This window comes from Streptopelia decaocto, assembly GCF_964273445.1.
Source record: "Streptopelia decaocto genome assembly, chromosome: 18".
NCBI classification, from domain to species: Eukaryota; Metazoa; Chordata; class Aves; order Columbiformes; family Columbidae; genus Streptopelia; species Streptopelia decaocto.
Window position 1 is genome coordinate 7,446,551 of NC_138673.1, and position 27,514 is coordinate 7,474,064.

Below are 27,514 nucleotides of genomic sequence, written 5' to 3' on the forward strand. Positions count from 1 at the left end.
GTCACTTTAGAAAGTGTTTATTCAAAAGCTTCATAGCACCATCTTGGTTTTTTTAAAACATCCAAATAAAATGCAGCAATTAAAACGTTTTTTCCTGTTGAGCATGACACTAACTCCACCTGTGAACATACTTATGGTTGTTCTTGCTAATGGAACTGAAAAATAGCGCTCCTGTGCACACAGACATAGCACCGGGCCTTGATATGGATTATCCAGTCCTAGCTCAATAATGGAAGAATAAAACCAACTGGAAACCTCAAGGAAACAATTCAACTGGAAAATTTTCTAAAAGGTAATTTTTAGCAGTTTCAATTCTTATGTCCCCTCCAAAACTTCAGCAAAACTAAAAATGTGAATATATAAAATCGTTTGGGCATTATTTATGGTACAAGTCAGACCATGGATAGTTAATTCATGAGTATCTTGATGTATTTGTTCTAACAATCACCTAACTGTTAATTCTAGAGGGCCTTTTAAGGCCAGCTTTTCTAGGGAAAACACTGGTCAAAATCATTCTACTGTTACTATGCTGATTGTTATTAAAAATGTAAAGGTAAAAATCAAAACCTGCCATTGGCAGCACTTGTAATACATTTTCATTATGAGTTTTTTCCTTATCCCTTTTTAGTTTTGCGGAGCAGCCTGTCTGAGAGCTTTATTCAGCCAGTCAGTAAAGCGCTATTTCCCAAAGGTCTTTAACTTACATTTCAAGAGTACGGACCATGCTGAGTGCCTGGTCGCATTAGCATTTGGCTATGGCTTCCGACCACTGGAATTCTCTATTGCATCTACTTCTGGTTGACCATTAAGAGGCAAATATGCTGTAATTCACTTGGCTAAAGCCCCCATAGGGTCCCAGGCTGGCAAAACAATGGGTTCCTGCTGCATCACTGCCAAGATGTCATCCGGTACGTGCTTCTTATCCACCACAACCTCGTACACGTACTCAGAAAACCAGTCATCGGTCATGATCAGGTAACCTGGAGCGAAAACAGTTCATTACAACACAATCATTACCAGGACAGTGGAGCAGTCACATATACAAGTTTCACCTGTGAATGAGGCATTGAACAGGACTTAGTCATACTTTGTATCTCAAGATCAATCAAACTAACATATAGGCTAATCGGATGTACTTCATGTGCACTGAAAGACCAGGAAGCCTGTTAGGAAAATCAAGACCCACGATATCCATCATGTACACTTCCTCTGTTAAAGCAGCATTGAGAATACCCAAGTGAGTGGCAACACCTTAAAGCAGTTAAGGCGGAATGTAAAGTTATGTGTGTGACTTTACAAGTTCCAGGATTTTGTTAAGAAAAAGCAAATTTTCCAGGTGAATATCCAAACCAGCTTCGGCTTCAGAAAACATTTAGTTCTTGCGGTAAGAGGAAGCCATCTGCTCTCCTCAAATGTAAAGCCATCTAAACCACACCTTGCTGAACTAAATCTTAGTTTTCTCCCTTAATATAATTAATACAGAGAATTTCAGTGGACAGGCTTTGAACTGAGGGAAGGGGAGTGGAAATCACATTTAGAGTATCACAGGTTTGAGCAGAAAGCTGTCATTGGGGGCAAACTATTCAAGGTGAACTGAAAATAAGAGTGGCTGGGAGAAAGCATTTAGAAGACAGATGAGAAGGCTTTATGTAATAAAGTCCCTCATGTCCTTATACAGTATCATCACACAATCAAATGAAACAAGAAAATGTCCAAAGAATATGGACAATAAATGCATCTATCTACACCATCTTGTTTCTAAAGCAAGAGATCAGATAATTCCCATAAATTAAAAACCCTATCAATTGTAATCCAAGCTAGAAGCCATTTTGGAAACTCTGCCAAAGGGAGCTGCCTTGATTATTCTCTCCCCAGGATATGAGTTCTTGGGACACACAAAAACCTCTCACTCCCAAGAGCCAACAAGTAATTGCACCCTGAGAGGATAATGAACTGTGCTGCTGACATCCTGTATCTCGGAGCTTGACAGCGCTGATTAGGATCACGGCGTCTGAACGAGAGGGAAGCGTCAAGCAGAACTTCAGACCATGCAAATAAGGTCACTCTTTGAGAAGGCCCGTGCCCACCGGCACAATGAGAGCCCTTATCAATTTCTTCATTAAAAAGAGACGTTATACACAGCAATACATCTACCTACGAGCCTGCCAGCCAGGTAACGGGAGTGAAAAAGGAACGGAAAAGTTTATTGCATTTCTGTGCAGGGTACACAGAGTTTTACCTCGGGTAATTTATATATTGCTTCTACTCGCACCATTTGTGTGTTGAGGTCAGAATATGGAAAAACTGGGAACAGCATCATCGTGTTGTAACAGAACACAGCACCTGACCGCAAAACCGCACTCCTCTGTGTAAGAGGCTGGTCCTCGTTTCTCTAACTTACCCTGAGGAAAACCTGAAAACACGGCATTTGAAAACTGCCGAGCTGCTGGTGGGTCAGGGGTGAGGGGCCTGTGAGTTACTGCCCAACCCAGGGTTTGGGCACCTGAAAATAAAGACCATGAAAGTTCCCAAAGGACCTGGTACAAGCCACTCTGTGCTTGCACCATAACTCCTCCACAGGGAGAACCAACTAACAGAGTCTCTCTCATAGCGTGTTCATAGGATTATATATATACATATATAGACACTAAATATCTGCAGTTTAATCCTTGAAGCATGAAGAGTATGTATGCAACAGCCAGCACAAGAAACTAAAGTCAAAAGGGAGCTGGAGATGTATCACAAGAAAACTCTTTTCCTGCCAAAACAAGCAGATGGACCCCTATCAAATGGATGCGATAACGTGATTTAGTGTTCCCCTCTTGCTTGCTTTTAAAAAAAGATATCCGATGGGATAAGCCGGGTTCACAGCTCGGTAATGATGTACTGTGTCTCCAGAACAAAAGAGTAAGCAGAATAATTAAACTTGCCTGCACGGCTGACAAAGTGCCAGTAAGACACAGAAAGGAAATATTTGACTGGGAAGTGACTTTTTTTACCTCAAAAAAAACAACCAATGTTTGTCAGCAGCTGTGTCCATTCCTTGAGGAAAAACAGACATGATTCCAAGAAACACTTTTACAACAGACAGGAATATAATTACTACATATTTAGGGGAGGCAATGCCGTTCCCAGGGCCTCCCTTTCTCCAGCACAAGCGCTACCACAAGAACTCAGTTCTGCCCATTCCACACAGTGTGAGCAATAACGAACTACATCCCACGATACCCAAACCAGGAGTCACGGTCCTGGCCGTTGTGCACCATGCAAGTCTGGGGAAACAGGAATTATCTGGCACGTCGGACTGTGCTCAGAGCAAAGCAAGAGGGACCCCATGTGAAAAAACACTTTGATTCCCTACCAACAATAAGTCATTTGTTTGATTGTTTTTTAATGAGTGAAAGTCTATTCCCTGGTGTTCTGTTGTAGGCCGTGCCCTTTATCAACCTGTCCAAGAAATAATGGAGTTGGGGATGACTTGTATCCCCCACACCCAACTGGGCCCCAACTGGGATGTGCCAAGTTTAACATCACTCTTGGCCGCCTCTTCAGTGATGTGGATTCTGGGTCTCTGCACTGGACTTACCCAAGTCCTTAACAAGGCAGATAAGATAAAAACACAACAAAAAGCCCACAACACGGCCAGACAGACTCAGTGGCACAGCAGGACAGACGGCAAATCCTCACCCTCCTACACCAGCTGGTACTGGACACCGAAGAGTAAAAGAGCAGGGCAGGAAGGGGATGAAACCTGCCAAGTTACCTCTTGTAATGTTTGGGAATGAGCTCTGAAGGATACGGCCATTTGCCTTTAGCTCAGCAGTGGGTGGTTTGGTTATACCCAAGAAAATCATTCAGGGAATCACCTCCCTGAAAAAGTAGTCAAATAAAAGTCAAGCTTCAGAGTTGTGATGGGGTTTTCTGTCAAGGCACTTCTCCAGGAAACTCCCCAACCAAAACAAACCCCAGACAGTGAGCGAGACTCTCCAGGGACCTCGGCCTCCACCAGAGCACCACAGATAAGTGGCAGTGACTCACCCAGAAGAGTTCACATCGATGGCATGCACACAACTCATGCGTACAAGGGTTTATCCAAGTCACTCTGGGGTCCTGTTACATTTCAAGGGAACAACTAGCTCCTCTGAAATGGCTCCAGAAGAACTCAATCTTGAAAAGTGAACCCATATTTAGAAAAGAGCTAATGTCTAAGGAAGGTAAACTGTTACAGCAAGCCAAGTAAGCTGGCAAACAAGTTCAAAGTAAAACTCCAAGGCTAGGTGACTGGCTTCATTTAGTGTTATTTCCAACTTAGCCTGAGGCACAGCATTTCTTTCATTTCTAGTTGCTGTAGCTTTTTATTTTGGATTCCATGTCCGAAGCGAAGAAAGCCAAGAGCGCAGCAGGTCTCCACACGCATCAATCACAGCCCGGCAGCTCCGTGGGAGCATTCACCGACACTGTCCCTGTCACACCAGCACAGACCCGCCGCTGCTCCGTCACGGCTCAGCAGGTACAACTGCTACTGGCGGCGTCAGGCTCCTGTCTGCCACACTGCCCTTTGGGAGTAGAATCCGGTATGCTGAAATTGAGCCCAGTTTTTCTTGAGTTCTAATAAAGAACAAGTCTGAACCTTGGCCAAGAGCATATACAGCTACACAGTCAAAGGTGTTGACAGACACCTATTAACTTCGGGGCTCGGAGCACTAACCAAAGTCCACACTGAGTGGTTGTAAAGCGAGCTGAGTAAGGCGCTTCCTTCCTGGACACTTTACCACTAGTAGCATCTAACATCAAACCAAGTATCTGGAGTGTCTCAAAACAGTGTTCTGACAGTAAGAGCACAACTAACCAGGCATTTTAGTATATTATCTATTATACATAAAGCTGCTTCACAAAATTATTAATTTGGTTTTGGAGACAAGTTTTGATGTTACTTTTTAGTATTGATTAGCCTTCTTAATCTAACATTTCAAAGTACATTTTACTACTGTCCCACTGAGCCTTGAAGGTAGAACAAACATACTGTCATTGTCATGTCAAAATTAAATAGCTATTGAACTACTTAGCTGTGAGTGTCTATAGCCAACTCAGAACAGACACTACTGCAAGACCACATGAGTTCAGTTTTCTATTCCCGTGACTATAAATCATTTTACCTTTATTACCACGGTCTTCACCCCAGGAGTTTTCCACTCTCCATTTTTCAAATGCATCTTCTTGCCCATCCTGTGACAGAACAAGTCGATGGCTGTTTAGTAGTGAAGTCTAAATCCAGCACCAGCAAAAACACAGAGCTCCACTCCCAAAAGTCTACAGGCACTGGCAAGTTTCAGACAACTGTTTCTTGCTAATTGTTGGAGAAATACAATTTTTGAAAATACTTGTCTACCTACTTACATAAAGTATGAGGAAATGTGGCCAAGAAGAGAGTTTGCAATAAATATTTTAACCGGGAAGCTTAAGTTTAACTAAATTCAAGTTTGGACTTAGATGACTTGACAGAATTTAAGCAGCCTCCTCCATCACCTATCAGGACTCTGGGCCTTCTGAGACACAGAATGGACAACTGGCTTAACCAGGAATCAGAGGGAAGGAACATGGACAGTGAAGCAACTGTAATTAATAATTTAGAACAGTGTTAATAAGAGCAAGTGCAAGCACTCAGAGGATCTGAAGGATACAGCTCCAAGCCTGGTGCTTTGACGGAGACACAAGGCTCCTAATTAGCATGAAGTAATTGACTTCATGTCCAGCAGTATTTTAGCCTGCATTGTGTGTACCTGAACCTGGTTCAAATCTACTGAGTACATAAGAGCACTGAAAACCACTTCACGTGCTCGCTGTGCCAAAGCAAACTGTTGCTTCCGCCGAGCAGCCTCTCCTAAGGAAACAGCAGGTCCCTTGAGGAACCAAAGAATAGTTATTCTTTCACTACTGAAATATTTTTAAATACAAAAAAATAACCTGCAAAACACCCTATAATGCATTTTTAATATGCAATGAAATATTGTTGTATTGCTTCTATTCTCACTTTAAAAAAATATAGGACAGTGGTTAAAATAAGACACTTGAGAGCCACCATACTAGCGATAAGTCAACTCTCGATGCTTTCAGACAGAAATCAGGATAAATATGTTCATGTACATTGTTTTTAACCAAAAGGTGCATTTAATCCACATCAGTTTTTCATGTTGTAAAATTGTAATAGGATTTTTTAAATCTTCAAAGTCCTTTTATAAAGTAGGTAAATCCAAAATATTACATTTTACAACTCAGTTTATCAAAGCTGCTTTAGATTAAGTTAAGGTTTAATATAAGACAACATGTTCAAATAAAAAGTAGAAAAAACTTAGTCCATTTTGAATGTGGAAAAGCCTCTAAATGCTGAACTTGTCTAGGATAATTTCTTTTAAACAATCTTTTGATTTTAGAGATACCATCCATTTACACACATTCTTCATCAGGTCACATTTTATGTAGCTACTCATTCAAGTGTGCAAAAGAATGAATTTAAAGATATAGAGCACAGACTATAGCAGCCAATGAAGTGCAGCCACTAACTGGCTACAATCAGTACAAACATACACACTTAGCTGTGAATAGATAAATAGGCTTTAAACACCAGAAAGGCATCGTTTTCAATTTTTAACAAGAAATATTTTTTTAGAGATGTGTTCAGGCAATCTGACACACAAAACAGAACTGGTAAGAGCCAAGAACATAGAATACAACAGGAAAAGTTATACTGAATTGTAAAATGTAACTCAGGAAAATTCTTATGACTCAGCAATCCCATCTCAAGTCCTTAAACTTAAGAGCTCAGACTTTTTCAGTTCTATACAAGCTGTTATTTCTCCAGCCAAGGTCACGTTGGACAGGAAGGGATCACTTCAAAGAAACTTTAATAGTGACAACTTCTGGAAATAAATGGAAAACATCAACACTGAAAACTTACAGCTCAAGGTTATCTGCATAGTTCTTTATACTTTATATGTGCTTTGTTATACTGCCAGGAGCTGATTTAGTTGTGGATTCATCTGTCTGCCACAGAGCTATTTTGGACACCGTTTTCCTCTCCTAATTACGAGCAGGTCAGAGGGGTCACATGCCAGCGAGCTGCAGGAGGCCAACACTGCTGCAAAGAACACTGCTGCAAAGTGCCTCCTGCTGGTATTTTAACAGAAGGAGCTCCATGCTGTAAAATACAGATTGGACTAACCCATGGTAGAAAATACTTGCTGTCATACTGAGTGTCTTGCTCAGCATGATGCATCAAAATCTGTATTTAAAAATTAGTTAATACAGGTCTTCTGATATCTTGAAAATAGAAGCTGACTTTCTCCTATAAAAGTTGGTGGGCAGGAGAGAAACCCTTGACTTGTCCAAAATTCTCGCCTCCTTTTTAAATATTTATAGTTCTGAACACTCAGACACAAACAATGCAGGGAGAATAGACAACTTAGGCCTTGTGTTGCGACACACAGGCTGAGCTCCAACATTAGAGCTGACACACTGTGAGCAAGCCCAGAGTACAAACAAGCTGCCAGGATATTCAAATCCATCTGTGCAAACATCAGAACTCCAGGAGGGACACTGTACCTTCTCGGTGACAGCAGTCAGGACCATGGCGTGGGTCATCAGGGATTCTCCAAAGATTAACCGTTCTGCCTTGTTCATGTTCTTCACGGAAACGCCAAACACCAGCTCATGGTTATATCTGTTAGAAAGCCACATAAGCAACATCAAAAAGGACACAGAATTCTCACTAGTAAATCAGAGCATCTGTAGACTGTGCTGTCCCAGGAGCCAGTGCACAGATGTACAAATTCAACTATTTTTAGTGTCAGAACTGATCCCTTTAGGAGTTTTTCGCCAAATACCAGACAATTCAAATAAATAAGAACATTTAACAACCACATGTAGTGCATCTTCAAATGATTGAAATTTTAGCTAATGATTTCTCTTGCTGCTGAATTACTTAAATATAGTCTTTTGGGGTATTACTCCAGTCTGTACAAATTAGTTTATTAAACAGTGATGTCCTAGCCAAGTATCCCAAATGCTATTGTTTTGACTTTCTACTTACATATTCAAGTCATTGATTCCCAGCTTGCCATAGAAGTGCTTTGCAACATCGCAGCCAAACCACACAGCCTACAAATAAAAGGCAGAATCACATCTAGGCCATATCCCAGTGAGTTTTACATCACAAGAGGTAAAACTCTCATGCCACCCGTGAAGAGAAACCAAACCAACCTCGCCATCCTTAATAGATGCTGCTGCTAGTTTTTTCAAGACATCAACAGGCTGGTTGTTATAGAGGGTTTTCCTCCCTCCTACCATGTTGCCCAGGTACTCCACTGTGTACAGCCTGTTGTACGGGTTCTGAGGTCGAGGATCATTCACTAGACAAACCTGCCAAAACCAAGATGTCATAAATTAAGGTGCAACTTAACTGAAATCTTTTGAAGTGAATCTAGATGGATTTCTGAGAATTGTTTTTGTCCCAGCCAGCAGTCTGTCCCATCAACAAACAAACCCTTGGCTGAAATATCAGGTTTAAGGTTTTAAGTTCACCTCATAACTGTGGCATAGCAGCTTTGCATGTTATTCCTGCTCTCTAATGGCATCTTGTGACTGATTTGATGGTTACATATTCTATAATTACAAAATGACATAGAAGTGCAATGCAAGATCATGATTAATTGAAGGGTAAAGCACAAACAGGAGGATAAGCCCAGGGCCACCTGTGGCTTGTGCGAGCAGCACCTGTCTCACATGGTGCAGTTACAGGGGCAACAGTACACCTGCAACTGTGGAAAATAAGTGGCTTAGCAGGAAAAAGAAACAAACAAGAACCACACAAAACCAAACAACAAGAGAGATCTTGGGAAGCTACTGCCTTTCAGCAGCCCAACCTTGTCCTCCATGTTGAAGTAAGGCTTCACATGCTCATTGTAGAACTGGACGGGTGTCATCGGGCCGTACTTGTGGTAGGTCTTCTCCTTATCCCGGAACTCCCAGCAGAATGTCTCCGGAGGGTTGCCCAGGCAAGTACTCACTATTCTGAATACCTGCCCAGAAAAGCAAACAGCTGTGAACTTGCCAAAACACATGGTGCTACCTCTCCTACCACAGCAATGCCACCGGTGAATTGATTTCTCCATGTGAGACCCAGCTGGAGAAATGGGATCTTAACATCCACCTTTGAAGAACACGAATAAACATACACATGTGAATTACTTGCACTCAGCTCTGGAAATCTCGGAGTTTCAACAGCTCAAAACTAATCTGAAAGGTCAAAGGAAAAAAAATGTCTCTCCATTCTCACACTCTGTATTCTCAGGTAAATCATCAGGCAAAACAAAAGCTTAAGGTTGAACACAAATCCCAGCTTATCATAGGAAAGCAGCAGCCAAAAGCAAAAGCCAATACACTGCCTGGTCTCATTCCAACATTTAAGTAATTCTGAAGCTCCTCCAACAAGATACTTTTCCGGTGCAAGAGAAACTTCAAATTGATTCTAGAAAGGTTTAAGCGTTTGGCACATGCAGAGACAAACCTGACCTTATAATGTACATACAGCAAAGCATTTTATCCCAGTGTTTCCCCTGTACTAATCCTTTTTTTTCCCCCTGTAATATGCATTTGAATTTCAAAAGCCTATAAAAATCTTCTGACCTGTTTTAATGCTTTTAACAATGTCTTGGTTTAGGGTTGAGCTGGCAGGTTCTGTAATTTAATTCAGGATTCCTGCCTGCTGACTGTGACATCCTTCACAGCTGACAGCATTCTATTGATTTTTAGCACAAAAAGTTGACCAGATTTCAAGTAATCAGCTTCCCTATACATCAGAATATGAATCAGCACTTAAAAATCACTACTGTACTTTCTCACAGGGCTGATCATAAACTGTGCCAACTCATAGGCAGTATAACCAGATGACTGACTGTAGGAATATTTAGCAGGACCTGCCACAGGTACTATGGTGACAGCAAACTGAATTGTATTTAAATAGGTGTGAATCTGTTTTACTCCATCTAACACTGGTCTACTTCAGCTCTGTCCACAAGTCTTATTTGCAAGGAACCAATAGGTTATTCAAAATAATGGGAGTCAAATCTCAGCTGCACCTTCTGCATGGACACCCAAGGCCTGTGGTTCACGCCAGCCCTCCGGGGCTCTCGGCCTTCACACTCTCCTCTCCGCAGGTTTCCACAGGGAGGGGATACACCCCCTTCCCCAGAGCTGACTTGCTCTTTCTGGAGCCAGTTGAGCTGATTCACACGTATCCCCAGGCTCCGTAAGAACCAGTTTTGTGCTAAATTGCACTTTGCGCTGATGGCAAAAGCAATGCAATGTTCATGCTAAATGACACTATTTGGCTGTGAACAAAATACAAATAAAGGTGTTCTTGCTCCAAGCAGTTTAAGAAAACAAGTGAAGAGATTAATTACAGGTTGAAACAAGGGTGTGGGCCTAATGCTCTTACTGGAGGAACTCACACATTAATTTCTCAATAAATACACTAAAGAGCAAATGTAAATTCCTAAGCTACTATAAATATTTAATTTTGCACAGACAGCACAAAAGGTAGCAGTTGCTGTAGCTACACCCACATTACCTCTGATAACCCCAAGTGGCAAGAGGTGAGGCCACAAAAAATAAGCAAGAAAGGTGCTTAAAAGGAGAGAAACAAGCAGGCGGCCTCCAGCCAGAGGAAGGAAAGTGATGGAGACACAAGTCTCAAGTTCAGAGGCAGCGGAAGGGCCTCCCTCAATTGTTTTGTCACCACACCCATCATGGGCCATCTCTCAGTATCTCACAAGCTTCCCCTATCAATAAATAAAATAAGGAGACATCTTTAAACTAAAAAGTGATCTGTATCACTCCAGTGACAACTAGAACCAAGATAAGGCAAAGCCATACTGGCCTATGCTAAAAACCAAAAGGAGTGAGGAGGGCAAAAGGACACTCCTGATAAGGAAGAGTGTACAAAGAACAGTAAAGGAAAAAAAATTCAATCACATGCACCACACTGATTTCAACTTCTGACCTGCTATGCACTGGTTTGATAAGAAGAATGTTTATACAGTTCTGGAGTGAATATTTAATCTTATGTTCCAGTACGACTGCCCCATTTTAGCGAAAGCGCTGCCTCCCTGCATGAGCAAACCAAAACTTGCTATGTGAATAAAACTTCACAGAACTAAACCAAGTTCTGCTTTGCGCATACAAAAATAGACACAATACCACTGGTATACATATAAACACATGAAATAAAAGAGCAGTCTCTAACCTCTAAAACTAAGTGGTTTTAAAGTATCCAAGATGGGTGAAATTGCACGTTTCAACTATAATGTTTCTTGAACGTAAATCCACTTAAGTTGCAAAGCACCACAAGAGGAAATACTGTGTTAACTTGAGAGATCAATACTTGTATTTAGTTGAACTGCCTGAAGCTTTACAGAAATATCCCAAGGTAGATTCTGCCTAAAACTGATGTTTACTGGATTGCAGAAAAACACATAAAAAATTTGATTTCTTGAGTCACCTAAAGACAGACATGGAAACCACTGTGTCACTTTGCATTGTATGTTTGAGAAACAAATGAAATATGTACTTTTTAAAAAAATGGATGCACTTTCTCATACTAAAACAGCCTGAACTTTTAAAGTTGCTTTTGGGTATTGTATGAGGACTAGTGACTAAGAAAAATGGCACATGCCACTGTCACATTCAGTGTGAACAGACTGAGGGCCAGCCCTACACACACAGGGCACACTGCAGACTTGTTGACTGATTATCTTGATAGAGTTCATTCACACAGCCAGACCCTGAGGCTGCGATTCCTTCCCCCACTGCCCCAGCACCAGCCCACAGCTGGATTCAGCCCTGTGTTACCCTCACATCTTTGCCATTATGCAGGACCCCTTTCGTTGTTCTTTTCCGCTCTCTTGTGGGGAATTTCTGCAACAACACTTGTGCTGTATGATTTCACATTCAAGCCACCGGAATGCGATTTTCAACCTGCCTCCTTCCTATTTTTTAATAAAAGCCTGACAGGCCACTATTTCGATTTCTCTTGAGATACAAAATGCTGCTTTCCTACAGAAAGGGGTCAATGTCTCCATAAAATATAGTTCTGGAATCTATAAATTCAAGATTTGTCTGGAAGCATTAGAAAAATTCAGGATGACATAAGCAACATGCCACTTCAAAACCATTCACTTGAACACCTCCAAGCCTGTTGCCATACAAAACATTCCTGGTTCAACAAACAAAAGGCACTTGTTTTGGCTGATCCAATAGCTACAGGGCAATACTAAGCAGGAAATCTCACCCATTCTGGCCTCAGGTTCCAAGAAGATTCATCTCACACTATATATTTACCTCTTCTATCATAGTGTCCATTGCACAACAAAGTTCTGCTTTGTTTGTTCCAGTTTCCACCATATTTCTTAGCCGCAAACAGTATTCTCTCATCTGTTTAAAAAGAAAGTCATTTTACTATAAGAGTATGAAAGGTGTCACCTCATCACGTTTTAAGACTCCCTATCTGGTTGTTTCCAGCACCTATTTTTCTCTTCATAATGCATTTTGAAAATGAGAACAAAATCCCTCTCAGAAGCCTTTGTTAGATATTCTTAAAAAAAATAAAGACAATTGAATTATTTAAAAGATCACCAAAAATTACTCAGAAATTAATAAATAGGTGTAACTCTGTTTTCCAAGCACTGATTTGAAGCTTACAGCCATTATCTTATAAGGCTTGATTTCCCTGGGTTCTGTAACTGCAGCATGCCGCAACATCCATACGCATTACCGCCTCTGTGACTCACAGAGAACAGACTGGCTTCATACTGTAAAATTTATTTTGCAATTCTAATGCATAATTGATCTCTTGGTTGGTAAAAAGAACAGCGCGTTTCTCCACGGCCCACGGAGCTGCAGGACAAGCAGCACACGCTTCCCATTACTGTCACCATCCATAAGGCCGGGAGCAGTGAGTGGCGCTCCCACAAGACCAGCTGGTTTGCGATGTTCAAGACGAGAATAACATTAACACCCATCATTGTGTCTGAGCTCATTTAAGCGCATATCCTACATTTTTCATGTGGACTTTAGCAGGCAATTTTCCCTGAGCATGTAGCATATGAACTGGAAAAAATAATCAAAGCCCACTAAAAAAAACCAACATGCTAATTGCCTTTTTCTCTGGCTACCTCCACTAGCATCTTCCCAGATTAGTTCATTTCTGTAGTTCAGGGAGCAAGCTTACACCTTCCTTCAGACACAGCTGCACAATTTTACACTGAAAACTGATTTTTAAAATTCAGCGTTCTGAAAATGCCTTTTTCCTTTTTCTTTTTTATTCGAATTTGGCAGTAATCTCTAGAAACCTTGGCATACTGGTAGATGAAATACTGAGAGGGTGGAAAAAAGTCACCTAGATGCCAAGTGCTAGTTTTACAGAAATAGACTTAATCAGTCACACATCAAGAATTAACTTCTTGGAAATTCGAGGATTAGGAACAATCGCTATGAAAATCATGTGAGGTACTTTCAAGCTCCTGAAGCCCAGGCATGGCGTCCTGCACAAACACACCCTCCTGCTCCATGTTTTGAGATGAACAGAATTTGTGAGACTTCAGGCTGCTTTTTGAATAAAAGCAAGTTAGGTTGCTGAGATTCACTTAATACCATGGCCAATGAAGAGAAATTAAGGTGGCAAAAACACTTGGAACAGGCTGATTCCCCTCCCCTTAATTATATCACTTAAATCAATTTTTACCTTATGATTCAAGATCTCATTCATCCTTCTAGTAGCCTCTGTGGTATGAGACTCCGGGAAGTATTTCTTGGGGACAACACCATACTTTTCTAAAAGCAAGTAATAAAGCTATGGGTTAACAACTGTCTTCCTGACACAGTAGCTGCTAGTGCTTCCACTTATACCCATGTAAAAGCTAAATATTGTTGGGTTTGTATAGTGATAAGGCAAAGTCCCTTATTTAAGCTGCAATGTTGCAAGATGTAACAACAGCAGCATCCAAAATTCTCTGCCCTGATTAAATATTTATGAGAATTGCATGGAAAAAAAAAGTAACCTCCAGGCTTCAAAGAAACAAATCCCTTCTGTGATTGTAAACTTACATTATTGGCCTATTGATTTACAAAGGCATCACATTGTTTCACAACAAATGAAAACAAATGCCAGTGTAATTCAGATACAGAGAATTATCTCCTTAATCAGCCTAAGGATGATCCCACTTACACGGGATCTTTGCAAGACCAGCATTGCCACATTCCACATCACTTCCCTCTCACTGATCTTGATACCATCTTTCTCCAGGCTGCAACTCTGTAGTTTTGCTTCTGCCTTGTAGACACACCCTGGTCTAGCAATATTTCTTCCTTACCACCTGCCCTACAAATTGTATACATGGATGTAAACAGTGCCACATCGATGACTGAAGTAAAAGGGGGTTGAACCTTTTTAGTAAATGAAAACTCCGGGGTATCTAATTACTTCCGTTGATCCGAGTTTCTATCATCAGCAATATGCAAGAGTGAAGACGCCACACAAGATTTAAGCCTAGTATTTATAACCTGGCATGAAAAAGGTCTTTGATTAAAACAACACAGCGGCCAACGGTGTCATATTCCTTAGCAAACTTCCAAGTCTCAAACTCTACTTCCTCTTTGACGTAATTCCTCATCTCAAACCAGTCTGCGATTTCAGAAAGGGCTCTTAGTGACCAATTCTCTTACCGATAATGTTAACCAACATGTCCCACTGGCCACCATCATTCGTGGGGTTGGTGAGCAGGTACTGTATCAGTCTTCCTTCCACAGGCTCCTTTTTCTGAGCTGTTTCCACATAGGCATTTAAAAAGTAGTAACAACGTTCAACCTGGGACATATGGGAAAAACAGATATTTTAAGTGTGATGCTGTACATAAATTAATTCCTGAGTTTTCAGTTCTCGCAAAGTCTTTACTAGATAAAGCCACCTTCTGTTCACCCACTGAAGTTCTTATTCTCCCTCCAGTATTCCAGGGTTTATGATATAATCTTATTTCTGTCACAGACCAAATATTTAGGAGTGAGTTAGAACAGAGCTTGAGGGTAGGGGAACAGGAAACGTGAAACAGGAGTTATGCAATGAAGCCTGGCCCAAACTAGTACTGGCTTTTCTCTCTTTCCCTTCGTGGAATAAAGTGGGCACAGAGTTTGCAGATCAGTAGGTCACAAGCATGACTAAAAGCTCAGAGTTACAGTCGTGTTTCCCCTAAACCTCCTATGAGTAACTTCTCAAATATGCACAACACTTGAAAAAAAGCCTTTTACTACTCCAAACATTAACATTTTGACAGCTAACTTCTCAGCCTGGAAGTCCTCACTTTGCTTGACCCACATTTAAAATACATATTTAAATGATACATTTCCTATATGAATTGTTAAAATAGTCCAGCCTAAACAAAATTCTGTTCCAGTATTAATACCTGATCACATAAGCTGTCCCAGCACAACCCATGATCCGCACTACAGTACCTTATCCCAGAAAAAGAGATACGACTGGCTGAATTCAAACTCCTCGATGTTGTATTTCTTCATGAAAGGCAGACGCATCGCATTGAGACAGGAAAAGATCCAACATCTCCCTGAGGGGTAAACCCACAAGAATTAAAACTGGAGTGTTTAAGAGCTGCGTAAGACACTTTGTTTAAAACACAAGATTTGTGGGGGGACTACGGTGGGTCTGTGGATTCCCTGATGGAGGGTATGGGAACAGAAAGTGACCTTTAAGACAAGAAGGGAGTAAAAGAGTATCTGGAGATATTAAGGTGTACCCATGAGAAAAAAAAAAGGAGTAAAAGAGTAACACTGACGATAGCAAAATTAGCCAATGATATGTTACTATCACAGCCTGTAACCAATAGCAAAAAGACACATGAGCTGGTAAAAACTACATAAAAAGGCATTTGTGGCAATAAATGGAGACTGCTGTTTGTACATAAGAGCTTTGTCTATGTTGTTTGTCCATCTCAACTGCGACAAAGATTCATGACACTGTTCTGCCTCAAGCCTTTGGCCACTGAGATCATAAAACACCAAAAAGTTCATTATAAGCTCAGAATGTTTTACTGCAAATGCACATGTCTTGTGATACACAGAGGGAAAAAACAAGCAAACACTGAGAATCTAAAGGGTGTAATTAACTCAAGCGGATGCTCTGGGATCCCATTTTGCCAGGACTGGAAACGGCCACAGCTCCCAGCAGCACAATCACCACAACACCGTTCATCCCCCAACCCCCCCCGGCCCAGGGGCTGCTCCCCGGTCCCCGGAGCCCCTTACCGGAGTTCTTCTGGTTGGTGACGGGCTTGCCCTCGTTGGGCACGGCGTGCTGGAACACCTGCACGGTGTCCTGCACCACCTGCCGCTGCAGACACACCTCCAGCGGGTCGCTCACGGTCGCCACGTTCTGGGCCAGCACGAACTGCGGCTCGGCCCGCAGCCGCCGAGTGAAGGCCGCGGCCTTCTCGGTGCTCAGCCCTGGGGGCCGCGGGGCAGCCGTCACCGCCGGGGCCCCCAGTACCGACATCCCCCCCGCCCCCCCAGCACCCGTTACCCCGGCAACCGCCTCCCCCCCGCCCCCATCGCTCAGGTAACGGAGCGTCTTCCCCCCGCCCCCCGAGGTAATTCCGCATCCCCCCGCACCTGATAACGTCCCCCCATCACGGACAGGCCCCCCCCCCCGCCCGTTGCCCCGGTAACCGCCGGGCCCCGCCCCTCACCGCGAGCATTCATGGCACAGGCGGCGCGAGCTCCCAAAGCGGAAAACGCCGCTCAACAACCGGGCCCAGGCGGAAGCGGCTCTTATAGCCCCGGCACCGGAAGCAGGAAGAGCGGCCCCCACGCAGCCCCCGGGGCGGGGCTCGGGGGCGGGGCTCGGCGCGGGGAAGGGGGCGGGGCTCGGACGGTTGCGCGCGTCACCGCCGCCGCGCGGGGGCGCCGGGGGCTCCGTGCGCTCATCCTCCCGGGCCGCGGGTTCGAGAACGTTCAGCGTCAAGAGGGAGAAGGGGTTGAACGTGTGATAGATTGGTGCAGCCGTATAAAACAGAACATTTCACAGCGCTGCAGAAAGACGGATTTCTTTTCCCGTGGCTGTCGCTGCTGATTTGAACTGCTGCTGCCTCTGCTGCCCGCGCACCGGCTGCAGCGATTAGTCCCCTGGAAAGGAGGGAGCTGAGCCTGTGTTTTGGTGAATTGGCGGAAGAATTGAAACGTTGGTCTCTGAAGAAGATCCCCAGGACACTCTTACTCATGGAAATATGTGAACGTTCCGCAGCGCTGCTTGAGGTGGCCCCAAGGAGCTGCGGTGCCTCTGGGTGCGGGAGGCACCGCTGGAGCATCCCCATCCCTCTGCCCTGCGGTGTCACCACCACCTAACGGGAGGGCTCAGACGGGTTTCCACAGGAGGAGGTGCTGAGCCAGGTGCCCGAGCTGGCACTGACATTGCACGGCGATGAACGTCAGCCAAGGACGCGCTGCGGGTGACGCCGCGGAGGCTCCCAGCCGAGTACCAGCCCTGCTGCCCCGCGTGTTGGCACATCGCGGGCTCACATCGATTTACGGCACACACTGTTGATTGACGGTATTAGTAATGTACCGTTCTGAGCCAGGATGAGACCTTAAAAGCTTTGCCAGGACCTTGAGAAAAATGCTTGAGTGGCGCATTAGCTGGGGGGAGGGATGGAGATGTTTTCCTGCCGTGCTGGAAGATTCACAATGAAGTTCCCACTGTGTATTATTGGGTGCCCACTGTGTATTATTGGGTGCCTGGGGCTGCCCTGAGCCCTGAGCTCTTGGCCAAGGAAAACAGCAGGTGCAACGGCAGCACGAGGTGCAAGGCAGGTTCTGCCCCGGCCAACAGGACCGAGATGCCCACAGGAAGGGGCAGCAGGTTGGTGGCACCGCTGTGGAATGACACCATAGGACGGGGCCAAGAAAGCGGCTGCCAGCTCAAGACTTCACTTTATTCCTGCATTGACATCACGATCAGTGGCAACCGGGTATGGATTCCTCTAACCCATGGACAGCACTCACGCCTGAGTGCAGGTGGATACTTTTTAGGAATAAGCACAGAGGGGAGATTTAGCAAGAGTGCAGGCAGCCCACCCTCCGAGGTAGCGCTCTAAGCAATAGTTTAGAATGAACAGACGCAAAGAACCGCTTATATTTTGAAAAAACTTTATAAACTTGACCCAAACAAACATGTTTCCGTGCTTTATGCCATCATCTCCCACAAAGGGCTTATCTTCCACTGCTAGAAATGATGTTTTCTGGGTATGCACAGGAACCTTGTGGTCTTTACCTGCAGCAAAATGAAAAGAAGAAATGAAAAATCACCCCTGATGTAAAAAAACCCAAGTGAGTTGCATTCACCTGGGCTGCACTCAGCTCCAGAAAGCTTTCAGCAGGCTGGGGATACGCTGTTTTTCCCCACTGTGTTTTTTTTGCACACAGGTGTAACCAGGACCGTGGGTGTTGGGCAGGAGCTGTGGGATCTGTGTGTGTCCTGCTGTGCTCCTTGGACCACAGGAGATGTTTGCCAGCCAGAGCAAGAGCTCAGAAACTCAGAATAGCTGAGTTACCCTGCTGAGTGCTCTTTTCTTTCCCAGGTTCTGCCAAGGCTTAAGGAAGGGCTTTCATTTGGAAGCTGCACGAATAAGCAGTCACATACTTACAGTGCTGTTTCGCTTGATCTCTTGAAGCACTGAAAACAAAGAAACAGTCTTGTTATCTTTTATATTTCCTGGCCATAAAGATATTTTTCCACCTTAAGTTATATAATATTTGATTTATCTAGTGGTAATTGTAAAGCAGAAGGTAGTACATAGCAGTTCTCTAACAGCGGAAAGCAACACTACAAAGTAACATAGAAAAGGTTGAAAGAACCAAGGGCTTTGCAGAAAACAATACTATTATTTTCCTAAGAAACTAGAGCATTCCATACCTTAAAAATTTTATCTTTTCGAGCCACAATTCCAAAAAGTATCGTGAGTGCAACCACCACGACAGCAGCAATAACGGCCTCCTTGGGAAAAACAGGGCTTTTGTCTGTCAAGAGGGAGAAGAGGTTGAATGTGCGATAGATTGGTACAGTCATATAAAACAGAACATTTCACTGAAGTGCAGAAAGACATATTTCTTTTCTGGTGGCTGTTGCTGCTGATTTGAACTGCTGCTCTCTCTGCTGTCCGCAGGCCAGCTGTAGGGATCAGTCCCCTGGAAAGGAGGGAGCTGAGCCTGTGTTTTGGTGAATTAATGGAAGAATTGAAATGTTGGTCCCTGAAGAAAATCCCCAGGACACTTATGCATGGAAATACATGTGTCCAGCTATACCATGGACACAGGTAACGTTGATTTCCTCCCTGTTCTGAGAGCACAGAAATGAGCAGGATGGGGAATGGATGCCTGGTGTGTCTGGGTCACCTTGTGTCACCTAAGACTTGAGCATCCAGCCCCCGCAAAGGCTACAGTCACTTCTGGAGGGCTCTCTCTTGCCTTAAGCAGCTCTTTCAGCATGACCGAATATTATAGTTGGAGTAAGAAACTTCAAGTAAGACCTAAGGTGCTTTGAACCACGCTTGAATGTGCCCTGTCAGCATGGCAGGTGACGGCGGGATGAGCCCGCCTCGGGTCGCGCTTGCCAAACGCCTCTGAATAACAGGTAGAGCTGGAAAGGCCCCTTCTGGCACAAGGAGAGCTCCTGCTGCCACTGTGTCCTCAGAAGTTAGCACAGGGTTTTTACCACATTCCACTTACGCCTCTCAATATAAATGGATTGCTATCATTATGAAAGAGAATGGAGAGTTATTTGTAAAGCTGATTGCTTAGCACGAGCCTTGTTACCTTCAACTGTCAGGTGGAAATCCTTTCTGTCCTCTCCCCATTGAGACTGCAGCACGCACGTGTAGGTCCCATTGTCAGACTTCTGTGCTTTTGTGATCTTGAGCTGAAAGACCTCGCTAGTCTGGTACAGTGTGTAACGGCTTTGCTCTAGGGTCAGGATGTTGTTGTTCTTATACCAAGTTGCTTGGGCTTGAGGGTTGGATTTGGAATTGCAGGACAGAGTCACATCTTTGTCTTCTTCGACTTGGAGGAACTCTTCTCCAGACAGCTGGGGACGAACTGTTCACCGTAATGCAGTTCAACAGGTCATTAATAACGCTGCTCACTATTTAACACAAAATCCGTTCTCTTTACGCATCCCTTGCGCACTTTGTTCAATGGTGTAACACACCACGGTTGGGCAGCCCGTTGCGATCCCCGGGAAATCAGCCTTAGTCCCTCCCGGGACTCCTCTGCCCTGACTTGTATCCTAGCTGGAGGCAGATCCAGCACATCCACCCACCCCCTATAAAAGAGGCATTAGATCAGGCCATAAGCACCACTGTGGAAAGGGAGTGCCTTATCACGTGAGTTATCATCTCCTCCTAAACGCATTTTTTCTTGGTGAAGACAGCGTTCAAGGGTGGAAAACACCCCGCCTTCAGCTGGCGCCCACACACCGAGGTGCTTGACCCCTGATTTCATCCCACCCCTGCCATTCCGCACAGATATCTGCCACTGCGACTCACACTGGACATCCAGGGTCACAGACACCTGGACAGACCTGTCCCGAGCCAGCCTGCAGGTGAAGGTGACTCCGTTGTCAGACACGGTGACCGGGGATATGCAGATGTTACTGATGTTCACTTTATTCCCATCTTCCAGATTCACTCGCCCATCTCCTCGGTACCAGAGCAGCTCCTCATCCTGGCTGCTGTTCTGTACGAGGCAGGAGAGGGAGATGGAGCGGTCAAGGGATGTGAACAGGGAGAAGTCAGCAGTGTGGTCATTGACAGACAGTTCTAAACCTGCAGAAGAAGGAGAATGAGGGCACTAAGCATCCTACGCTGTACCCATCCCACAAAAGCTGCCCTGCTAGCTTCTCCAGGCCTCCACCTTGGAGGAGGGACTGAGTTTCAGACTTCAGTCTAACAGATGTTTTCAGTCGGGACTTTAGTTTTTTTGAGACAAGAAGTCATCTTCGTCACAAAGCTCCCTTCACAGTTATTTAAAATAAATCAGGCTTTTGCAGCTGACTGCAAGAACACCAAAGCCTGACCGGTAATAAGTTCTGAAAACCAGCAGTGACCACGTAAAGCACAGCAAACAATCATCCTCCTCCTGCCAGTCTTGCTCACTGTCTCGCTGCAGATCACCATTGCAGCATAACCGTGCCCTCTGGTTTTGATGTGCTGGTTTTTGGTTGGAGCTGAATGAATTTGAAGTATAAAGTAGTTAATCAGCTGCCCAGCTGCACCCCAGCCAGTGTGAGCCCAGCTGTTGGAGAGTTGCAGTTTGTCTAATGTACAAACCTCAGGACATTAAATGAAGAACCAGTAGAGGAAATACATTTTCATAATGGGCCGAAACTTGCTACTGGAGCCTGTGTCATAGATTAATGAACTCAAAATACAGCTCAGAATATAAAGGCACTATAGCCCTGTGAATATAAAATGTCTGAAGCTCCTTGTCTCTTCCCTGGTGTTCCCAGGTGGCCAAAGCTCTCACACTTTTCGCTTCTTGAAGCAGGTTTGAGAATGGTGGCCTCGTCATCCCTGCACAGCTGCTGCAATCGTGTTGGAAAATGCTGAAGTTTCCCTTCTGTGCCTCTCAAAACCTGGTTTTCAGACAGTCCCTGGGGGGATGAGCTCCAGAACGTCTGAAAGCCATGATGTGCTGTGGCACATCACCCTGGGCACTGCCCAGCCCCGCAGAGTTTCGCTGGCGTGACGGGGCTTGGACAAAGCCACAACGGGTTTTTTTCCATTGCTTACCTGTGGCTACGCGTGCCAAAAAGCAAACGGCAAGGACTGCGAGGCCGCTGCTCTGCGCCATCTCGGAGGAGCCCAGCTGGGGTCTGTTGGAAAGAAGGTCACAGCATTTCTCCCTCTGCTTGGGGCTTGCAGGGGTTAATTGCTCACTGCCATCAGACACCCTGGGGAGAGCCCTTACAGACAAGGATGGGGTCCCCAGGGAATAAAATACATCGATTTGTTGCAGGATCTTCTCCAGTGCAGAGCAGAATCGAGGTTTACGTCTCTAATCTCTGTTACATGAGTTAATTGTCTCCATTCAACTGTCTATAAGGGAAACCCGTCTCTGGGACTTGCAGCACCGGACTTACCTTGGGAAGAGTCTCGGGAGAGGCTGCTTCTGCTGAGAAATGCACAGCTCTTTCCCCTCCTTATTTATAAGGTTTGACTTTTAATATTTTATGGCAGCTCAGTAAGAAGTGAGTCCATAAAATGGGTTCAAGGCCTCGTTCAGTTCCTGAATTTCTGAGGTCCCAGAACACTGAAAAAAGTATTTGCTGGGCTCTGCTGGCTGTTTTATGAGACTTACCGAGGCAATGAGTAACTAATAAGAGAGTTCCTGCATAAGCTATAAAGAACTTCAGCCAAAAATAATACTTTTTCCCTCTCAGCTTTCTGGGTGTTCATGACACTGTTTCAAGCCATAGGAAGTTTATCCTGAATTATCCTAGAGCTGCAGGCCGTGGTTTGCCCCTTCCTCCCCAAAGCTCTGTCACCATGTCCTCCTTCGACTGGAAAATGAGAAAATGCGGAGATTCAGGCTTTGAACTGCTTGTTGGCAGAGGAGGGAGCAGAGACGCTCTCCTGCTCACCCGTGTGTACCCCAGGGTGCTCCTGTGGTCACCTCAGCCCCTGGGCACCCCAATGTAAACCCGGGGTCCCCCAGCTTCAGGGACACCTGTGTGCAGGGGCTGCGTGTCTGCAGAAGGCACAACCGAAGCACTCGGCTACGAGGAAAAGCACCTGAAATTGCAGACGTTGCAGGATGATGGTGACGTGGTTGCAAACGACGAGGTCCGCGCAGCCTCCGGACCGTGTTGTCACCGCTGTCATTGTCCCCACAGGCACAGGGCACGTCAGTCGTCAGGAACTGCCTCAGCAGAGCCATAAAGTGCATTTCATGAGCAGGAGGAGCCCGGGACACGTTTTTATTCACCTGTGGACACAGTGGCCCAGCTCAGCAGTGCAGAGGTGGGCAGTGAGGGCTGGCTGGACACAGAACACACGAGCATAAAGCACTATTTATTTGCAGGGCTGTTGCAAACAGGGTTCACATTTGAGTGTTAATATAACTTGTTTTGTGTGTTCATTGGTTTACCCTTAAAATTAACAGGGAATCATTTTCAGTTAAAAAAAAACATGTGTACAAAAGTCCCTTAAAGGGGCAGTATCAAGCCTGCCTTTAGTAAACAGCTCGTTTAGAAATTAGTGTCCAGCCTTTAACTCACATTTTAGCTTCAAGGTCAGTTTAAGAAATCTTAAGAAATAAATCTCTCTTATTCCACCATTTTTAGGAAGTTGTATATAACCTTGTAGCATTTGACTAAATCTTGGCTCATGGTTCAGTACAAACTTCAATCAAAATGCTCTTCCTAAGAGCAAAGTGATCCTTGTGGTTTGATATTAAGCTGAGTTGAAATAGAGAGAGAGGTAAAGGGGCTGGGAAACGGCTCATGTGCTCCTGCAGAGACGTGAGCCAAAGGCGTGAGAACGCAATGATAATCCAGGAGAAGGAGGAGGTGTTTACAGTAGGGGAGGATGTAAAGAAGGAAAGTATGGAGTTTGAGGGTGTTATTTTAGTTTAGAGTTGAGAGCAAGGCAAAAAATTGTCAGGCAGCAGCCGTTGTGTGGTGGGTTTGTCATGATGCAAGGCACAGCATCAAGTGAGACCTGGGGACAGGTCTGTCTCGTGTTTGTGGCAGGTCTGTGTGATGGGCAGAAACATGAGCTCAGGTTCCTCTGGTTTATTTAAATGGGCAGTGGCCTGTTTTGCAGTGGGCTTTGAGATCAGCTGAAGGGAGACTGGAAAAGCAAGGTGTTACTTGGCCAGAGGGAGTGAAAGGCAGCATCTTTACACTCATAACTGCTGTCGCAACGACTTTTCACACTTTTCTTTTTATACAGGGCGTAATTATCTTGTGGGTGGCTAATTATGGAGGTCTAGTGTTTTGTAGGTTGCTTTATCCACCTCTCCATTACATTAGGGAGGGATGTAAAGAATGTAAAGCAGCCACCGATGACTCAGACTGGGAGGAACCTCTTCAGTGAGGCTGATACTCTGGAACTCTCCACAGCAGAGGATCCAGCCCTCTTGTTTGAGGTATTTGGACCAGGCACTGTTGTGCTGGATGAGACAGACCATGGGTGAGAGCCAGAGTAATCCACAGCACCGGTTCCTGCTTGTCATCCTGATGGCAACGCCGGACCAACAAACCCAGAATAAGGCTGCTGTTAAAGATGCCTCTGAACAGCCCCAAAGGGAATTAATTAATAAATACACATCTATTCCTGGGTGTAATCCAAGCCTTAGAAACCTGAGAAGAGAAGATTTAGAATGTGATAGAGATTGGGCAAACGTTTCTTTTCCACTGGGTCTCTTAACCTCCAACTCCAAGCTTCCCAGCGGTTTGGGTTCCACTTGGAGCGCTGCATTTTCACCGGCAGACAAGAACTCGATTTATATTCAGCAGCGTTGTGAGGGCTGAAGATTGCTCTTGAAGGCTGGGGCATAGCAGGATCTGCACAGACGTGTGGAAGCCAGGGATCATTATCTATGTGTTGGTTGTCAGGCAAACGATGCCTGTAACACAGCTGTAATCCCGCTCCAGAAAACATGTTTCTGCAACAGTGCCTGAGGCTCTGCTCAAAGGCTGCTCCTGCCTTCCTCCTCATTGTGGTTCCCCACTCCTAATCCCTTTTTAATATACGGTGCTACGTATTTTGCAACAATTCCATTGTTGGAGAATGACTGTAACACCCAAACCCACTGGCTGTGGTTGCCAGATGTGGGGGCTGGAAAGCGAGGCTGTCAGGGAATGCTACTTGAACTTGCTCAACCCTCCTGCTCCCTCCCACAAAACCTATATTTTCAAAGTATAAGTATTATGGGGATGTGATGTGCCCTGATTTCCCAGCCCTCACATATTTTCCACTGTTGAGATGGACAGATCTTGAGTATTTTTTTCATAATTTTGTTAAGGATTCTCTTTTCTGATGGTCCTTCTATAAAAGGTTCCACACTATGCCACTGAACACAGAGGAATGGTAATTGATTTTTATTCTTGGGAAGGAATAAGAATAATGAAAAGAGTACTAAATCAGTGAATATTTTGAAATTTTAAAGAAATTGCTTAGAGGGCATTAAACATTCAAATGAAAAGCAGGCATTGATGAAGGAACAGACCTTGAGATAAATAAAGCAGAAGAGAAGCCTTCAGGAAGGCGAAGCTCCAGCACAAGTGTTGGACACGGATGCCATCTACTGGCTACCCATCCCAGGAGCTGGTTAGTGTTCAGGAGGGAGGAAAGTCACCTCTGCGAGCCCTGGAAGCAGGATGAGATCCATGGCAACACGATGAGAACCCTGGAAACAGGGTAAGGTCCCTATGATCACCATGGCAGAAGCTCAGAGGCAGTAAATCCTGCAGAAGGCTAAAGCAATGCCACGCACATGGACAGGTCTGTCCAAACCTTTGGGCTCAGAAGAGGAGGAGGAGGAGGCATTTCTGAGGTGGTAATTCCCCTTGTGTCTCTCCTGTGCGCTGTGGGAAGTCCCTGTGGAGTCCGTGCTCCTAGTGAGGCAACAAGGAACCATATCCTGGGCTTTTATTGTTATTGCTATATTCATATTTCTCTTTCAGAAGTGTGAGTAAATTAGGCTTAGAACCTCAGTCATTGCTTTAAAAAATTTTTCCTGGATCTTTTAAACTCTCTTTTTCAGTGATGGCAAGAAATGGAGCCACGTTCCAGGAGGGCAAGTCTAACCTTGTAATCAAGAGCATCGAGGCACTTGCCAATGTTTCCTGTGCTGTGAAGAATCCAAGGAGTGCAGAAACTCAAGGGACTGTAGGTGAAGCCCCACCAAACCACTGTAGTGCAGGACACACGGCTGCTCATTACACTGCTCAGCACTGCTCCCACTTTCCCAGCTGCTCTGGGTTACATCCAGCACTGGTGGGTGCCCACAGTCACCCATTCTGACTTAGGAGACTAAAGACAGGACACTAGCATGGCTGTTACTGTCCTAATCTGAGAAATACGGTCTCGAATAAAAGGAAGTGTGAAAGGAACCTGGCATTAAATTAGCAATATTGGTCCCCTGCAGGAGATAAAAGTGACTTATCTGTATTAAATTCCACTTAAATGTTGGCCCTTGGATTTTCCCACCTAGGGAGTTAGTAGCTTTCAGCTTTAACACCCAGCAGCACGCAGGGAAATTATCACTTTGCTTTGCATCATCCACTCATGAAACTTCATTTTCTACCTGATCAAACCAATTTGCAAGGTGGTCTCCTGCCTCAGCCATGGGGTAAGACTGTATCATAGCAGGGATTATCTGCCAGCTTTCCATGACTTTGCTGTTTTCCTGGACAGAAAACACAGCTCTGCCACTGATGGGTAACAAAAATAACTGAGGACTATGCTAAGCCTAATCTTGCTTGATTTAGATCCTCTCTGTTGACCAGTACAGGATATTCCCTCGCAGTATCCCCAGATCTCCCTCTCTCTCAAGACTTTATTCTGCTGTGGCTGCTCTGCAGCCTGGACCTCAGATATTTTTGTCTACCTAGGAACTTTCATCACCAGTCGGATTTCTTGGAAGTGCTCTGCTGGAAAACCAAGTGCTGATTTGATCTTGTGAAGTGCTGCCAAACAATATTAGCAGTTTTAACTTCCCTGCTGTGGCGTCATCTCTCGTTCCCTCTGCGAGGAATCTGCAAAGACTCGGCTGCTCCATCTTTCTAGTTCACGGGGAACCATTTGCTCCCAGTCTTCAGGAGGAAATAGTGCTCCTTCTCCGTGGCTGGAACCACTGCAGGGTTTTGTAAGGCAAAAGCCACAGCTCCTGAGTAACCAGCTCAAAGTGCCAGGGCTACAGTCTCAGCAAGCACAGGAACAGGGCAGAACCGAGGAGGAGGAGGAAAAAGAGGAGGAGGCTTCTTGCCTTGGCCATCCCTAATCTACAGCCTTGCTCACCCAGGGATCCCGAAAGGCAAAGCTCTTTCAGGTTGGCCCAAGGAAATGAGAAGGTTTTGTTGTTACTGGCTGCTGAGAAAATCAGTGGATGACTCATCAGCCTTCTGCCACATGCTGCTTTTACAATTGGTTTGTTGAAATTCCAGACAACGGGGCTTTTATCAGCTAAAAAGGGAAATGAGCTCAGTTACCCTGTGTAAATCCAGAGCAATTTATTTGTAGACTAAGGACTTAAACCTATGTCACGGTGATCACTTCTGAGACAGCCAAATTCCCTCTTGATGTTCATTTTCCCTTTAGGTTTAGGAACGTCTTGATAACCAAGGTCTTTTGGCTTTTCCAGTTTAATTAGATCTGGGGCATCTTTTTGATGGATAATC

General features: G+C 44.7%; 2 protein-coding genes across 2 annotated transcripts; both read right to left on the reverse strand.

Moving 5' to 3' along the window:
- On the reverse strand, positions 1–16,927 carry BLMH (bleomycin hydrolase). The gene is made up of 12 exons (XM_082068590.1): positions 16,806–16,927; positions 16,366–16,563; positions 15,559–15,668; positions 14,776–14,917; positions 13,796–13,884; positions 12,394–12,486; positions 8,919–9,074; positions 8,257–8,415; positions 8,087–8,154; positions 7,600–7,717; positions 5,157–5,226; positions 1–980 (listed from the first exon to the last, which is right to left on the reverse strand). The coding sequence occupies exons 1-12, from the start codon at positions 16,816–16,818 to the stop codon at positions 829–831; spliced, it is 1,368 nt and encodes a 455-aa protein (XP_081924716.1). The 5' UTR covers positions 16,819–16,927; the 3' UTR covers positions 1–828.
- Positions 16,928–18,754: 1,827 nt separating this feature from the next.
- On the reverse strand, positions 18,755–22,291 carry TMIGD1 (transmembrane and immunoglobulin domain containing 1; the record flags this gene model as incomplete). The annotated part of the gene is made up of 6 exons (XM_082068393.1): positions 22,250–22,291; positions 21,900–21,982; positions 20,655–20,933; positions 19,927–20,205; positions 19,028–19,131; positions 18,755–18,787 (listed from the first exon to the last, which is right to left on the reverse strand). The coding sequence occupies exons 2-6, from the start codon at positions 21,958–21,960 to the stop codon at positions 18,755–18,757; spliced, it is 756 nt and encodes a 251-aa protein (XP_081924519.1). The 5' UTR covers positions 21,961–21,982; positions 22,250–22,291.
- Positions 22,292–27,514: the final 5,223 nt, after the last annotated feature.

What these genes read in the sequence shown, in the direction of transcription:
- BLMH (XM_082068590.1), bottom strand. An exon ending in CATGTTGGTTAACATTATCG is followed by an intron (nt 13,885 to 14,775) that starts GTAAGAGAATTG and finishes ACTTGCTTTTAG; the next exon opens with AAAAGTATGGTGTTGTCCCC. An exon ending in ATGAGATCTTGAATCATAAG is followed by an intron (nt 12,487 to 13,795) that starts GTAAAAATTGAT and finishes CTTTTTAAACAG; the next exon opens with ATGAGAGAATACTGTTTGCG.